This window comes from Choloepus didactylus, chromosome 20 (genome assembly GCF_015220235.1).
Source record: "Choloepus didactylus isolate mChoDid1 chromosome 20, mChoDid1.pri, whole genome shotgun sequence".
Lineage (NCBI taxonomy): Eukaryota > Metazoa > Chordata > Mammalia > Pilosa > Megalonychidae > Choloepus > Choloepus didactylus.
Genome location: NC_051326.1, coordinates 58,865,184 through 58,883,335, shown reverse-complemented (window position 1 = coordinate 58,883,335; position 18,152 = coordinate 58,865,184). Strand labels below are relative to the sequence as shown.

The 18,152-nt window shown below is 37.0% G+C and overlaps 1 protein-coding gene across 1 annotated transcript in view; it reads right to left on the bottom strand.

The window, feature by feature from the left end:
• TAF1B (TATA-box binding protein associated factor, RNA polymerase I subunit B) overlaps nt 1–17,926 on the bottom strand; it is a 106,058-nt gene extending 88,132 nt beyond the window's left edge. Inside the window, exons 1-2 of the mRNA XM_037812993.1 lie at nt 17,844–17,926; nt 16,379–16,477 (exon numbers count right to left, since the gene is read on the bottom strand). Of these exons, the coding sequence (XP_037668921.1) occupies nt 16,379–16,477; nt 17,844–17,861 (117 nt within the window). The 5' untranslated portion in view covers nt 17,862–17,926. The remainder of the gene's footprint in view (nt 1–16,378; nt 16,478–17,843) is intronic.
• Between the last annotated feature and the right edge of the window lie 226 nt (nt 17,927–18,152).

Sequence of the window (18,152 nt, the reverse complement as noted above, 5' to 3'; positions counted from 1 at the left end):
AACTGCCAACCAATAATTCTTTATCCAGCAAAGTTCTCCTTCAAATTTGAGGGAGAGCTTAAATTTTTCACAAACAAATGCTGAAAGAATTTGCTAACAAGGGACCTGCCCTACTGGAGATACTAAAGGGAGCCCTACTGACAGAGAAACAAAGAAAGGAGAGAGAGAGATGGAGAAAGGTTCAGTACTAAAGAGATTCAGTATGGGTACGTTAAAGGACATTAAGAGAGAGAGGGAAAAAATATATCTGACAAACATAAACCAAAGGATAGGATGGCTGATTCAAGAAATGCCTTCACAGTAATAACTTTGAATATAAATGGATTAAACTCCCCAATTAAAAGATATAGATTGGCAGAATGGATAAAAAAAAAATGACCCATCAATATGTTGCATACAAGAGACTCATCTTACACACAGGGACACAAAGAAATTGAAAGTGAAAGGATAGAAAAAAAATATTTCATGCAAGCTACAGCCAAAAGAAAGCAGGTGTAGCAATATTAATCTCAGATAAAATAGACTTTAAACGCAAGGATGTTATGAGAGAAAAAGAAGGCCACTACATGCTAATAAAAGGGGCAATTCAACAAGACGAAGTAACAATCATAAATGTTTATGCACCCAATCAAGGTACCACAAAATACATGAGACATACACTGGCAAAACTAAAGGAAGCAATTGATGTTTCCACAATAATTGTGGGAGACTTCAATACATCTCTCTGTCCTATAGATAGATCAACCAGACAGAAGACCAATAAGGAAACTGAAAACATAAACAATCTGATAAATGAATTGGATTTAACAGACATATAAGAACATAACATCCCAAATCACGAGGATACACATTCTTCTCTAGTGCTCACGGAACTTTCTCCAGAATAGATCATATGCTGGGACATAAAACAAGCCTCAATAAATTTAAAAAGATTGAAATTATTCAAAGCACATTCTCTGACCACAATGGAATACAATTAGAAGTCAATATGCATCATAGACTTAGAAAATTCACATATACCTGGACGTTAAACAACACGCTCCTAAACAATCAGTGGATTAAAGAAGAAATAGCAAGAGAAATTGCTAAATATATAGAGACGAATGAAAATGAGAACACAACATACCAAAACCTATGGGACAGAGCAAAAGTGGTACTCGGGGAAATTTACAGCACTAAATGCATTCATTAAAAAGGAAGAAAGAGCTAAAATCAAAGAAGGGATCAACTGAAGAAGCTAGAAAATGAACAGCAAACCACTCCTAAACCAAGTAGAAGAAAAGAAATAGCAAGGATTAAGGCAGAAATAAATGACATAAGAGAACAAAAAAATATAGACAATAAATAACACTAAAAGTTGGTTCTTTGAGAAGAGCAACAAGACTGACAAGCCCCTAGCTAGACTGACAAAATCAAAAAGAGAGAAGACCCTTATAAACAAAATAATGAATGAGAAAGGTGACATTACTGCAGATCCCAAAGAAATTTAAAAAATTATGAGAGGATACTATGAACAACTGTATGCCAACAAACTGGATAATGTAGAGGAAATGGACAAATTCCTGGAAACATATGAACAACTAGACTGACCAGAGAAGAAATAGAAGACCTCAACCAACCCATCACAAGCAAAGAGATCCAATCAGTCATCAAAAAGCTTCCCACAAATAAATGCCCAGGGCTAGATAGCTTCACAGGAGAATTCTACCAAACTTTCCCAAAAGAACTGACACCAATCTTACTTAAACTCTTTCAGAACATCAAAGAAAATGGAACACTACCTAACCCATTTTATGAAACTAATATCAATCTAATACCAAAACCAGGAAAAGATGTTACAAAAAAGTAAAACTACAGGCCAATCTCCTTAATGAATACAGAAGCAAAAATTCTCAACAAAATACTTGCAAATCTAATCCAAAGACACATTAAAAAAATCATACACCATGACCAAGTGGGGTTCATTCCAGGCATGCAAGGATGGTTCAACATAAGAAAATCAATCAATGTATTATAATACATTATCAAATCAAAAGAGAAAAATCAAATGATCGTCTCAATAGATGCTGAAAAAGCACTCAACAAAATCCAACATCCCTTTTTGATAAAAACACTTCAAAAGGTAGGAATTGAAGGGAACTTCCTCAATATGATAAAGAGCATATATGAAAAACCCACAGCCAGTATAGCACTCTATGGTGAGAGACTGAAAGTCTTCCCTCTAAGATCAGGAACAAGACAAGGATGCCCGCTGTCACCACTGTTATTCAACATCGTGCTGGAAGTGCTAGCCAGGGCAATCCAGCAAGACAAAGAAATAAAAGGCATCCAGATTGGAAAAGAAGAAGTAAAACTGTCATTGTTTGCAGATGATATGATCTTATATCTGGAAAACCCTGAGAAATCAACGATACAGCTACTAGAGCTAATAAACAAATTTAGCAAGATACAAGATTAATGCACAAAGTTAGTAATGTTTCTATATGCTAGAAATGAACAAATTGAAGACACACTCAAGAAAAAGATACCATTTTCAATAGCAACTAAACAAATCAAGTACCTAGGAATAAACTTAACCAAAGATGTAAAAGACCTATACAAAGAAAACTACATAACTGGGCCAGTTTGAATATATTGTGTCCCCCAAACGCCATTATCTTTGATGTAATCTTGTGTGGGCAGATGTTATCAGTGTTGATTAGATTGTAATTCTTTGAGTGTTTCTGTGATGTGCCCCACCCAACTGTGGGTGATGACTCTAATTGGATAATTTCCATGGAGTGTTGGCCTGCCCATTGGGTGGGCCTTGATCAGTGGAGCCATATAAATGAGCTGACAGGCAGAGGGAACTCAGTGCAGCTGTGAGTGATGTTCTGAAGAGGAGCTACAGCCAAGAGGGACACTTTGAAGAAAGCACAGGAGCTGCAGATGAGAGACAGTTTGAAGACGGCTGTTGAAAGCAGACTCTTGCTCCAGAGAAGCTGAGAGAGGACAAATATCCCAAGTGCAACTAAGAGTGACATTTTTGAGGAACTGCAGCCTAGAGAGCAACATCCTGGGAGAAAGCCATTTTGAAACCAGAACTTTGGAGCAGATGCCAGCCACGTGCCTCCCCAGCTAACAGAGGTTTTCCAGACACCATCGGCCATCCTCCAGTGAAGGTACCCGATTGCTGATGTGTTACTTTGGACACTATGACTTTAAGACTGTAACTGTGTAACCAAATAAAACCCCTTTTATAAAAGCCAATCCATCTCTGGTGTTTTGCATTCTGGCAGCATTAGCAAACTAGAACAATAACTCTACTAAAAGAACTAGAAAGGGATCTTAAAAGATGGAAAAATATTCCCTGTTCATGGATTGGAAGGCTAAATGTCATTAAGATGTCAATTCTACCCAAACTCATCTATAGATTCAATGCAATCCCAATCAAAATTCCAACAACCTACTTTGCAGACTTGGAAAAGCTAGTTATCAAATTTATTTGGAAAGGGAAGATGCCTCGAATTGCTAAAGACACTCTAAAAAAAAAAAAAAAGTGGGAGGATTTATACACCCTGACTTTGAAGCTTATTATAAAGCCACAGTTGTCAAAACAGCATGGTACTGGCACAAAGACAGACATATTAATCAATGGAATTGAACTGAGAATTCAGAGATAGACCCCCAGATCTATGGCTGACTGATCTTTGATAAGGCCCCCAAAGCCACTGAACTGGGATATAACAGTCTTTTCAACAAATGGGGCTGAGAGAGTTGGATATCCATATCCAAAAGAATGAAAGAGGACCCTTACCTCACACCTTACACAAAAATTAACTCAAAGTGGATCAAAGACCTCATTATAAAAGACAGTAATGTAGGGAAACATCTTTAAGACCTTGTATTAGGTGGCCACTTCCTAGACTTTACACCCAAAGCACAAGCAACAAAAGAAAAAATAGATAAATGGGAATGCCGCAAGCTTAGAAGTTTCTGTACCACAAAGGGATCTGTCAAAAAGGTGAAGAGGCAGCCAACTCAATGGGAAAAAATTTTTGGAAACCATTATCTGACAAAAGACTGATATCTTGCATATATAAAGAAATCCTACAACTCAATAACAATAGTACAGACAGCCCAATTATAAAATGGGCAAAAGATATGAAAAAATAGTTCTCTGAAGAGGAAATACAAATGGCCAAGAAACACATGAAAAAATGTTCAGCTTCACTAGCTATTAGGGAGATGTAAATTAAGACCACAATGAGATACCATCTCACACCAATTAGAATGGCTGCCATTAAACAAACAGGAAACTACAAATGCCAGAGAGGATGTGGAGAAACTGGAACTCTTATTCATTGTTGGTGCGACTGTATAATGGCTCAGGTACTCTGGAAGTTAGTCCCGCACTTCCTTAGGAAACTAGATACAGAGTTACCCTTTGATCCAGTGATTGCACTTCTCGGTATATACCCGGAAGATCTGAAAGCAGTGATACAAACAGATACCTGCATGCCAATGTTCACAGCAGCATTATTCACAATTGCCAAGAGATGGAAATAACCCAAATGTCCTTCAACAGATGAGTAGATAAATAAAATGTGGTATATACACACGATGGAATACTACGCAGCAGTAAGAAGGAACAATGTCGTGAAACATACAACAACATGGATGAACCTTGAAGACATAATGCTGAGTGAAATAAGCCAGGCACAAAAAGAGAAATATTATATGCTACCACTAATGAGAACATTCAAAAATGTAAAACAAATGGTTTATAACATAGAATGTAGGGGAACTAGTGATAGCAAGCAAGGAAGGGGGAATGATAACCCAGTAAGAACAGATAAGCTACTGTGGGCAAATTTAACATTCTGGGAATGCCCAGGAATGACTATAGTCTGTTAATTTCTGATGGGTATGGTAGGAACAAGTTCACAGAAATGTTGCTATGTAGAGTAGGAACATGTTGAAAGGAAAATAGTTATCTTAGGTTAGTTGTCTTTTTCTTACTCCCTTGTTATGATTTGTTTGAAATGTTTTTTTTAATTGTATATTTAAAAAAATTTTTTTGATATAGTTGATTTAAAAAAAAGTCAATTAAAAAAAAAAAAAAACAATGAAAAAAATATGCAGAGCCCCCTTGAGTAGCTGGTGGAAAATGCAGGGGTATTGGGCTTCCCCACCTCGATAGATGCAGATGTGCTCACAGACATAGGGTACTGGTGGTTTGATGGGCTGAGCCCTCTACCACAGGACTTGCCCTTGGGAAGACTGTTGCTGCAAAGGAGAGGCTACACCTCCCTATAATTGTGCTTAAGAGCCTCCTCCCAAATGCCTCTTTGTTGCTCAGATGTGGCCCTCTGTCTCCAGCTAAGCCAACTTGGCAGGTGAAATCACTGCCCTCCCCTCTACATGGGATCTGACACCCAGGGGAGTGAATCTCCCTTTCCTCCGGGGAGGAATCTAGACCTGGCATCGTGGGATGGAGAACATCTTCTTGACCAAAAGGGAGACGTGAAAGGAAATGAAATAAGCTTTAGTGGCAAAGAGATTCCAAAAGGAGCTGAGAGGTCACTCTGGTGGGCACTCTTTTGCACAATATAGACAACCCTTTTTAGGTTCTAACGAATTGGAATAGCTAGCAGTAAATACCTGAAACTATCAAACTATAACCCCGAACCCATGAATCTTGAAGACGATTGTATAAAAATGTAGCTTATGAGGGGTGACAATGTGAATTGGGAAAGCCATATGGACCAACAATCCCCTTTGTCTAGTTTATGGATGGATGCGTAGAAAAACAGGGGGGGAGGGGGAAGGCACCCAGTTGTTCTTTTTTCACTTTAATTTTTATTCTTATTATTTTTGTGTGTGGTAATGAAAATGTCAAAAATTAATTTTGGTGAAGAATACACAACTATATAATGGTACTGTAAACAACTGAATGTACACTTTGTTTTGTATGAATGCATGGTATGTGAATATATCTCAATAAAAATGAATTAAAAAAAAAAGTTAACCTTACTAATATTCTTCAGTTCTGCACTCTCCTCCAGACTTCTCTCTCCTGTCTTTTCACCTGGCAGGACTCCCTTTAATAGTTCTCTTATTAAAGAACTCTCTCGGTTTCTGTCTATCTGTGAATATTTTAAACTCTCTCTTATTTGTCAAGGACAGCTTTGCTGGACAGAGAATTCTTAGCTGGCAATTTCTCTCTTTCAGGATCTTAAATATATCGTACCATTGCCTTCTCGCCTCTGTGGTGTCTGATAAGAAATCAGCACTTAGTATTTTTTGGCTTCCCTTGTATGTGCTGAATTGCTTTTCTTCTGATGCTTTCTGAATTCTCTCCTCTTTGGTATTTGACAGTCTGATTACTATGTGTCTTAGAGTGGGTCTGTTCAGATTTATTCTGTTTGGAGTACACTGGGTTTTTTGGATTTGCATATTTATGTCCTTAATAAGGTTGCGAAATTTTCAGCCATTATTTCTTTGAATATTCTTTCTGGTCCTTTTCCCTTCTTCTTCTGAACACCACAATTTCACTGATATTCATTAATTATAATATGTAAACTCACAGACAAAATATAGAATATAAGTTATCAGGATACAGAATAAGGCTAAAGAATGGGGAGCAATTGCTTAATATGTGCAGAACGTTTAACTAGGGTGAATGTAAATATTTGGAAATGGACAGAGGCAACAGCAGCATATTACTGTGAGAAACATTAACAGTGCTAAATGGTGTGTGAGTGTGGTAGAACAGGGAAATTTAGAGCTATGTATGTCACCAGAAGGAAAGGTGGAGGTTAAAACACAGAAACGTATAACACAGTTTAGTAAACAATGTCCGTGACTAACTATACAAATAGTAAAAAGTTCTTTCATGAAGTGGAGCACATGCACGATACTATTATAAGGAGTTAATAATAGAGGGGTATATATGGGAAAAAATGTACCTACTACTAACTATGGACTATGGTTAACAGTAATATTTTAATACTTTTCCATCAACAGTAACAAATATACCACACCAACACTGTGGGTCAATAACATGGGGGTGGGCGGGTAAGGAGCATAGGAGGATGAGGATTTTCTTTTCTATTTTTATTTCTTTTCTGGAATAATTAAAATGTTCTAAATTTGATCAAGGGCTGCATGCACAATCATGTGATGATACTGTGAACCACTGACTCTATACTTTGGATGGTTTCTGTGCTGTGTGAATATCTCTCCATAGAATTGCATTTAAATAAATAAACTTGAGGAATACAAGAGCATATGTGGAGAGGCAGGAGACAGAATCAGCCTGCTAGAAGACAGGATAATCCAACTCATAGGGAGAAGACAGATAGAAAAATGAATTGAAAAAATTGAGCAGGGTCTCACAAATTTGAAAGACAGCATGAAGCTTGCAAATTTGTGTGTCATGGGTATCCCAGGAGGAGAAGAGAAGGTAAAAGGGGCAGAAAGAATATCTGAGGAAATAATGGCCAAAAATTTCCCAATTCTTATTAAAGACATAACTATACATGTCCAAGAAGGACAATGTACTCCAAACAGAATAAATCCTAATAGACCTACTCCAAGACACATATTAATTAGACTGTCAAATGCCAAAGCTAAGGAGAGAATCCTGAAATCAGTAAGAGAAAAACAGATTGTCACATACAAGAGTACCACAATAAGACTAAGCACACATTTCTCATCAGAAATCACGGAAGCATGAAGGCAACAGTATGATATATTTAAGGTAATGAAAGAGAAAAACTGTCAGCCAAGAATTCTTTATTAGGCAAAACTGACCCTCAAAAATAAGTGAGAGTTTAAAATATTCCCAGACAAACAGAAACTGAGACAGTTGGTTAAAAAGAGACCCGCCCTAAAATACTAAAGGGATTTCTGCAGGTGAAAGGAAAAGACAGGAGAGAAGTGTGGAGAAAAGTATAGAAATGAAGATTATCAGAAAGGGTAACTGAAAGAGTAAACAGAGAGACAGAAATAAGATATGACATATAAAAAGCCAAGGTATAAAATGGTTAAATTTAGTACTGCCTTTACAGTAACAACACTGAATGTTAATGGATTAAACTCTCTAATCAAAAGACACAGATTGGCAGAATGGATAAAAAAGTATGATCCAACTATGTGCTATCTACAAGAGACTCACCTCAGACCCAAAGACACAAAGAAGTTGAAAGTGAAGGGCTGGAAAAAAAAAAATTCCACACAAAAACAGTAATCAAAAAAAAACCTGGGATACCTGTACTAATATCACACAAAACAGACTTTAAATGGAAAGCTGTTATAAGAGACAAATAAGGACTACAAATTAATAAAAAGGGCAAACCACCAAGAAGAAATAACAATCATAAATAATTATGCACCTAATCATGGTGCCCAAAATACATGAGGCAAACACTAGCAAAATTGAAGGGAGAAACAGACATCTTGACAATAGTAGTTGGAGACTTCAATACAACACCCTCATCAATAGAAAGAACATCTAGTTAGAAGATAAATAAGGAAACAGAAAACTTAAATAATATGATAAATGAACTACACCTAACAGACATATACGGAGCACCGCGAACCGGAACAGAAGGACATACATTCTTTTCAAGTGCTCATGGATCATTTTTCAGGATAGCTGGTTACAAAACAAGTCTCAATAAATTTAAAAAGACTGAAATCATACCAAGCACCTTCTCTGATCATAGTGGAATGAAGCTGCAAATCAGTAACAAGTGGAGAACTAGAAAATTCACAAATATATAGAAGCTAAACAACAAACTCTTAAACAATCACTCGGTCAAAGAAGAAACTGGAAGGGAAATCAGTAATATGACAAATGAAAACGAGAACACAACATATTTAATATGGGATCAGCAAAAGCAGTGATGAGAGGAAAATTTATAGCCCTAAATGTCTACATAAAAAAGGAAGAATGAGCTAAAATCAAAGCCCTAACTGCACACCTGGAGAAACTAGAAAAAGAACAGCAAACTAATCCCAAAGTAAGCAGAGGGAAGGAAATAACCAAGATTAGAGGAGAAATAAATGAAATTGAGAAGGAAAAAAAAAATAGAATTAACAAAAACAAAAGCTGGTTCTTTGAAAAGATCAATAAAATTGACAAACCCTTAGCTAGACCTAAAAAGAAAAAAAGAGAGAAGATGCAAATACACAAAATCAGAAATGAGAGGGGGGACTAGAAGTTCTAAACCCACAGAAATAAAAAGGAACATAAGAGGATACTATGAACAACTGCATGCAAATAAATTAAACAACTTAGATGCAATGGACAAATTCTTAGAAACACACAAACAACCTACACTGATTCTAGAATAAACAGAAGACCCCCACAGACCAATTACAAGTGACAAGAGTGAATCAGTCATCAAAAGCCCACCAACAAAGAAAAGCCCAGGATCAGATAACATCCCAGGTGAAATCTACCAATAATTCCAAGAAGAAGTAATAACAATCTTGCTCAAACTCTTTAAAAAAACTGAAGAGGAGGAAAAACTACCTAACTCATTTTATGTGGCCAAAAGCATCCTAATACAAAAGCCAGAGAAAGAGACCTCAAGAAAAGAAAATTACAGACCAATTTCTCTAATGAACATAGACACAAAAATCCTCAACAAAATAATTGTATATCGAATCCAACAGCACGTTAAAAGAATTATACAACATGATCAAGTAGGTTTTATCCCAGGTATGCAAGGGTGGTTCAACATAAGAAAATCAATTAATGTAATACACCACATTAACAAAATGAAGAGGAAAAAAGACACACTATCATCTCAATTGACAGAGAAAAGGCATTAGACAAAATTAAACATCCTTGTTTGATAAAAATACTTAGAACACTAGGAATAGAAGGAAACTTCCTCAATATGATAAAGGGCACATAGAAAAACCGACAGCTAATTTCATACTGAGTAGTGAAAGACCAAAAGGAACACTCATTCACTGCTGGTGGGAATGTAAAATGGTGCAGCCATTCTGGAAGAAAGTTTGGCATTTCCTCAGGAAGCTAAATATAGAACTGCCATATGATCCAGCAATCCCACTACTAGGCATAAACCCAGAAGAACTGAAAGAAGGGATTCAAACAGGCATTTGCACACCAATGTTCAGGGGGCATTATCCACAACTGCCAAAAGACAGAAGAAACCCAAGTGTCCATTAACTGCTCAGTGGATAAACAAAATGTGTTATATACCCACGATGGACTATTACTTGCTGTAAGAAGGAATGACATTCTGAGGCATGTGATGACATAGATGAACCTTGAGGACATTATTTTGAGTTAAATAAGACAGTCACAAAAGGACAAATATTGTATGATCTTACTGCTATGAACTAATTGTAATAACCAAGCTCACAGAGTTAGAATCTAGCATATAGGTTACCAGGAGATAGACTGGGGTTAGAGAATGGGGAGTTGATGCTTAACTTGTACAGAATTTCTATTTAGGCTGACGGTAAAGATTGGGAAATGAATGGTGGTGATGGTAGTCCATTATGGTTAGTGTAATCAGAACAGCACTGAATTATAAGTAACCACTGAATGTGGTTAAAAGAGGAATCTTCAGTATATATATATATTACCAGAATAAAAACTAAATGATAAAACAGGACTGTTCAGCACAGTGAACTCTGTTGTAGACAATGACTATAGTTAATAGTACAAGAAAGTTCTTTCATGATAACAAATGTATGATACTAATACAAGGTGGTAACAGTAGAATGGTATATAGGAAAAATGTGTAAATATTATAATAATTATAACTGTTATAATTATTATAATTATCATCCAGTATAAACAATGAACGATAGAACTATTTTAATAACCTTACATCAATTGTAACAAAGGTAACTACTATTAAAAAAAAGTACAATAATTTTTAAAAGTGCTATCATTAACAGGAACAAATGGTTCCACAACAGTGCAAGGTGGTGGTGGTGGTGGTGGTGGTGGAGTATGGGTCTCCTGTATTTTATGCATGATTGTTTTGTAAACTCACAACCTCTCTAATAAAAAAAAAAAAATTAATTTTTAAAAAAACTACTTAATTTAAAAAATGTTTTAGGAAATTAAAATAAACATTAGGCACAAATTTTTTAAAAGGAATTATGGTGCAACAATTGTTAATCAACCTCTGCTACTTCTCTTTGTTGACAGACATCTGAACAACCCTGAGAGGTAAAACTAACCTTTATTAATACTGGCAAATAAGTCACCAAATGCAGCACTGGAAATTAGATTTTTGTAACCTTAGCCAAAGTGCGGTAAAATGCATAAGCACTGTCAAATCTAGGAATCATAAACTTGGTAGTTCTATCATAGCATCTACACTAAACACACTCATACCAAACCGATGAGTCAGTGATCAACTGCAAACACACTCTTTGACATATGCCTTCTTTCTTGCTCTACCACATTCTCCTTGCACTCTCACTGTTCTACAGATTACACAAATTAGATTTTACAACCAGCAAAGAGAAAACTCTATGTCTGCCATTACTGCTGAATATATTTAATAACCATCTTTTTAAACAGAGATAACAGCAAAAGGTTATGATGAAATTTTTATGCAATGCGAAAACTATGTAATTTGTTTGTAACACAGATGGTACAGAATGTCTGTGAAACTGCTTATTTAATATAATGTAAAACTAAGTGATGATAAGGTGAGATATGGATGGATGATCGTGGACATAACATATGCTATGTAAACTTAGGAACTCCCTACTTTATAAGTCAAGCCCTTGATATTGAGGCTTTCTTGGGTGAAACTAATGGTTGTAAAGGGGAGGATAGGCCCACCTATAATTATGCCTAGGAGTCACCTCTAGAGAACCTCTTTTGTTGCTCAAATGTGGACTTTCTCTCTCTAAGCCTAATTCTGTAAATAAATTGATCACCTACCCCCTGATGTGGGACAGGACCCCCAAGATGAATAAGCCTTCCTGGCGACATAGGACACAGATTCTGGGAATGAGCCTGACCTTGGCATCAAGGTGTTGAGAATGCCTTAAGACCAGAAGTGCAAAAAGAAAGGCAACAAAATAACACGTCAGTGGCTAAGAGAATTCAAATAGACTCAAGAGGCTGTCCTGGAGGTTACTCTTATGCAAGCTTCCCCTAGATATGCCAAATGACCACAGTATGATAAGCCCAAGTCAACAGTAATCCTGAAAACCTTAAAGAATACCTGGATCCCTATCTGAGACTCTACAAAGGTTTCACTCACTAAGTTTATTCTTCATAAAGTTATATTCTTCAGAGAACTCCTATGCCAGCTGAATTCCCAAACCCAGAGGCAACAGCCTCTTCAAGAATATCAACTAGATGTGTCCTCTTTTCTCATAAAGTTGATACCCCTTTTTAACATGAACAAGTTAGGGTGGTCACTGCCTAGACATCCCTGAAGATGGGGAAAGTGATTAAACTAGAGGAAGGGGTAGCAACAGACAAGATGGAATTTAACAAAGGATTATGAATACTGAATCTTTATATAATTTTCTTTTTCTTAGTTGCTAGGGTATTAAAATTTAGAAGAAAAGAATTGAAATGGTGGGACTGTAACATGTAGCATCCTTTGAAATTTGTTCTATAGCTACTTGTTAAATTGTTATTTGAAAGCTATCACCTTTTTGTATATATGTTATATTTCACAATAAAGGAACAACTGAGACTATAATACTATAACTCATAACATTTTTGGAAATTACTACTTGTTAAATCATACTTTGAAAGATAATACCTTTTTGTATATAAGCTATATTTCACAACGGGGAAATAAATGAAACTGTGGAACTGTAAACTATAACATTCTTCGAAATTTCCTCTCCAACTACTTGTTAAATTGTACTTAGAAAGTTATCACTTCTATATGTATGTTATAATTCTACAATAAAAAAGTATGATAAATATACATATATATTTACATATATAAATATCAAAGAGAGGTTCTCCAGAAAAAATAAACTGTTACATTAAAAAAAAAAAACACACACACAAAAAACATTAACCCTTACTGCTGGAAGAAAGGTGAAGATTTTTAACCAACAGGAGACTTTATGTATTTTCTAAATTTAGAGATTTGGAATAAAATTTATCCAACTCTCATTAAGAAAAAAAGGGAAGATCTGTCTCTAACAATTGGCTTTTTGGAATGTCATCTCTTCAGTCAAAAGAACCATATTGAAAACAATTCCAGTGTACTAGGTTAGCCACACTGAGAATGTAAAACATGTCAGAATAAATAAAAAAGCAGGTATTCAGTAGACCCGGCATCGTGGGACGGAGAACATCTTCTTGACCAAAAGGGGGATGTGAAAGGAAATGAAATAAGCTTCAGTGGCAGAGAGATTCCTAAACGAGCCGAGAGATCACTCTGGTGGGCATTCTTACGCACACTTTAGACAACCCTTTTTAGGTTCTAAAGAATTGGGGTAGCTGGTGGTGGATACCTGAAACTATCAAACTACAACCCAGAACCCATGAATCTCGAAGACAGTTGTATAAAAATGTAGCTTATGAGGGGTGACAATGGGATTGGGAAAGCCATAAGGACCACACTCCACTTTGTCTAGTTTATGGATGGATGTGTAGAAAAGTAGGGGAAGGAAACAAACAGACAAAGGTACCCAGTGTTCTTTTTTACTTCAATTGCTCTTTTCCACTCTAATTATTATTCTTGTTATTTTTGTGTGTGTGCTAATGAAGGTGTCAGGGATTGATTTAGGTGATGAATGTACAACTATGTAATGGTACTGTAAACAATCGAAAGTACAATTTGTTTTGTATGACTGCGTGGTATGTGAATATATCTCAATAAAATGATTAAAAAAAAAAAAAGCAGGTATTCAGCAAAGATAGGTAAAACTTATAAAGGGCAGGCAGGAAAAAAGGCTTAAAATCTAGATTAGACAAAATGTAAAATAGCAAAAAGCTAGAAAACCTAACACTCAAAAACAGATGTATAATTAATTTATTGAATGGTAATATTTTGGAATATTTACACAGAATAAAAATGTTTGCAAATGTTTAGACTAACACAGGAAAACACTTAAATTATTAAAAAAGAAAATTCAATAGTACTCACACATATCTCCTCCCCCCCTCCTTTCAAAGGAAAAAAAAGAGACTAAAAGGAAGCTATTAAAATGTTCTTTGTCACAATTATTGGTAATTTTAGCTTTCATCTTCAAATTTCCAAATTTTCTAAAATACATATTGCTCTTATAATCATAAAAATTTATTAAACTTACATAATTCTAGCCTACACCTTTATTTAATACCCATGAAATGTACATTGGAGCTCTGTATTCTCTGCATGATTCTTCTGTAAAACCCACAATTACTTTAATAAAAAAAAAAACAAAAAACTAAGCTTATAAAAAAATACCCATGAAATACGTGGAAAATATCTACTGTCTAAATTGGCCAGATTTAATAGCTCAAGAATTTTTTCCTGGATAAAAGGATAACATATCTGGTTCCTTTCGTGACTCAGAAAGTCTTTTTTCCAGAAGGTATCTAGAGCTTTAAGAATTATATATAGAATAAGTTGGAGGGAGTAAAGGGGGCAAAAAATAGGAAAATTGATACCCGGACTTCCACTCTTATCAGTGTAAATACTGTTTCATCAGCCACTCCCCCCACCCTGCCCCACCCACCTGATTTCAACACCACCACACTACACACCACCAAGCAGCAGCAATCACGTGGTATTCTATGTGAAGGACACATCTGGACTACTGTGAAGCTAAGACTCACCACTGAAGTTATTCAACACACAGCTTTGCCTGTTACGTGCATGGCACCGAGCTAGGTTCTGGGCCAAAGAAAGATGCTGCCCATCTTCAAGCGGTCTACACTCCTGGCAAGTTACCACATGCAGGTTGACCATCTTTCAAATGTAGAGCGAGGTAGTGGTATTAGGACTTTCAAAGCTACAAATCATTGCAGCACATTTGATCAACAGAACCAAACAGAAACATTACCAAAGATAGAAATAAAAGAAGTAATTAATGTAGTTCAATTTCTATAAAAATAGTAGCTGACTTTGCTGACAGCAAACAGTCCATTTAGATATCATCTTTCTTCATTGTGTTTACATTTGCACTGCTGGTGTAAAAGCAATAGTAAATAAAACTGCTAGAGCCTTAACACAAATCAAGGCAGAGCCACCAAACTGCACATATTTATAAAGTGTACAATTTGATGAGATACCCTCAAAACTATCACCATAATCAAGATAATGAGCATAGCCATCACTCCAACAATTTCATCAAACAAGTACAAGTCTTTTTAATACTTTATGTGACTACATTGGGAAGTAGACATAAGGCCTTCAGCTGCAGACTGAAGTACAATGACTGACTCAAGGAAAAGCACTTGTGCAACTGAGTTGCCAGCTAAATTAACCACTTATCTCAAGGAAAACATTGTTTTTACTTGTTTCATATGTTTTGCCCAGGTTTGTAACTGTTTAAGGTAGGAAAGTAAATCTGGTCCCGGTGACTCCATCTTGGCCAGAAACAGAAGTCTACACACTTACTTTTATCTGTCTCATATTTGCCTTTCTTAAGCCTGTTTGGTGAAGGTGATATTTGTTCCAGTCTGCCTCTACAGACTTGGAGCAAATCCCTTTCCACAGAGAAGAGTCCTGGCATGTTTAGCCTGTCCAAAAGCAGGCTGGCAACACCCTTGATTATTTTGGTTGTACTGCCCTTACGGTGTGGTAACTAGAATAGGACCTAGAGCTCCTGTTCACCAAGATCACAAAGAACAGTAGGATAATTTCTATTTTAAGAGGCAGGTGTGGTAGGGTAAAAAGAACACAGGAGTCAGAAAACTCAGGTTCAAGTTCTGGCTCAGATACTTCACACTTGGGTAATTCTGGCAAACTCACTCAAATCCTGTGAGCCCTGGTTGCTCCATCTATATATAGACACAATATAGCTCACATTTTGCTATGAAGAGGAAATGAGATAAGAAAGACCTCTGTAATCTATAAGGTACTGTACAAAAATAAAATGATAATGAAGCATATTAAAAACTCTTAAGTATTAACTAATATAGGAATGTATCATCCTCTAAGTACAATTTCAATTATTTCCCCTTAAATCATAAAGTTTGAATCAGAAAATCATTTATAAATATGGCTCAACTTAATTTCAAAAACTCATCTTAAATCTAATTTATAAATTTCTTAACCCATGTGTAAGTACTTGAAGACTACTGAGATTTTTGGAATTTTGGCACTGCATGAGTGATAAAAACAAATCAATTCTGTGAGAACTGTGCTATATATCAGGCTGAAACTGAAATTTTAAAACAAATTCATAAATATCTATTACTTACTTCTGTAACATTGTGGCAAGAAGTGCAATAATATTTGCCTTCATCAGTGAGACCCCAAGAGACAGCAGCGCACTGAGTACAGCGTTCCTTGAACTCTTTCTACAGGAAACAAGGAGAGAAAAGGTGTTATGATCAAACCAACTTGGTTCACTTTATCTAAACCCTAAAGTTCTACTCAAAGGACACCTTGCAATTTTATGCTGTATATGAAAAACCATAGAAAACACAAAATAAATCAGAGATTACTTGTAAACAAGCATAATAACAACTCAGTCTCTTAACCAGTATGAAAGAAAATTAAACTATCTTCTGAAATATTTAGAATGTGAGGGGAAAAAAATAAGAAAAGGTGCTAGGGGTAAAACTGCAAACAAAAAAAGAGTAAATAAAACTCCTTGAAAATGCTGTGTGAAAAAAGAAAAGCTTTAAGTATAGAGAAGACAGACAACAGAAATAGCTTATCATTTGGAACCTTCTTCAGGTCACTAAAAACATACACTCACCACAAAGGAACCACATTTTTATTAGAGTTGTTTCAAGCTCCAATGTAGTCATTCAGCAGTATAAAGTATATCAACTATGTATGCAACAGGCATTTTACTAGGTGCTAGGAATTCAATAGTGAGTGAAACAGCAGTGGTCCCTACTCATAAGAGTATACAGGCTAACTGGTGAGCTATACTTGTTAATGTATATTAACCACCCATCATTCAATGAACATTTATTGAGCATCTACTATGAGTAAGGCTCTCTATCATCACACACTGCTTCTGTACATACATAGACCTAACTCTCTGACACGAAATTACTGATTCCCAACGTCTGTGGTGTTTCACAACTTATTATTCTTAACGAGAATATCTAATACTCCGTTGACACCAGGAAATAATGCGGCATCTTACGTAGCATGCCAAAAAAAAAAAAAAGAAAAATTTATTTTGAAACTTGTTCAAGTTTTCAATGATCCCGTACTGATAAATGTCATTATACTGGGGTGTCCGCAACCAGAATTTGGCATCACTGCACCAGACCGAGACGAGGATTCCCCAGAGAGACGTGCAGGGTTACCTGGGTGGATTCCGGTTCCAAACCTCTGCCCCTCCCTCCCCCACCCCAGCATCAAAGAGAACTTGTGGGTGGTCCGACCGAGGAAGGATAAGCCATGCGGGTGGCCTCCCCACAAAACCCAGAACATCCTCCTCCTCCTTAAACACACCCACATCGAAAACCAAACCACCCTGCCTGCACCCACAACCTCGCAGAGCCAGAAATTCCGGCCTCTTTCCCAAGAACACGAGCAGCCGGCCAGCCCTCTCGCGCTTCCCCGCCTCGCATCCTCCCGACCCGCCCTCCTGCTTTCAGCAGCCTCCCTCACAGCCAGTCGGCGTCCTCCAACCCCTTTTCCTGAGCCTCACTCCCCTCCTGTCCCGGGTGTCCGCACCCTCCCGGGGCACCGCCTCCTCACCGCCTCCTCTAGGTCCATCGGCGCCACCCCAGCAGCCACCACCGCCGCCGGGCACCGTTACTCGGGTGTGGGGCGCAGCTTCCGGCAGCGGCGAGTGCACTCCTCCGACCGGAAACCAGAAATCCCGGCTTTGGGTTCCGGGCGCCTGCGGCCGAGCGCCGTAAATCCCGCATCCCTGTTGCTAGTCTTGCGAACTAAAACCAGCCAGTAAGCAATTGGGCTGCGCCTACTGCCGAGCTAATCTAATTAATCATGCTTTGTTCTTATGGTCGTGCGTTCTAAGACCCACTTTTTCGCTCCGAAGGCCAA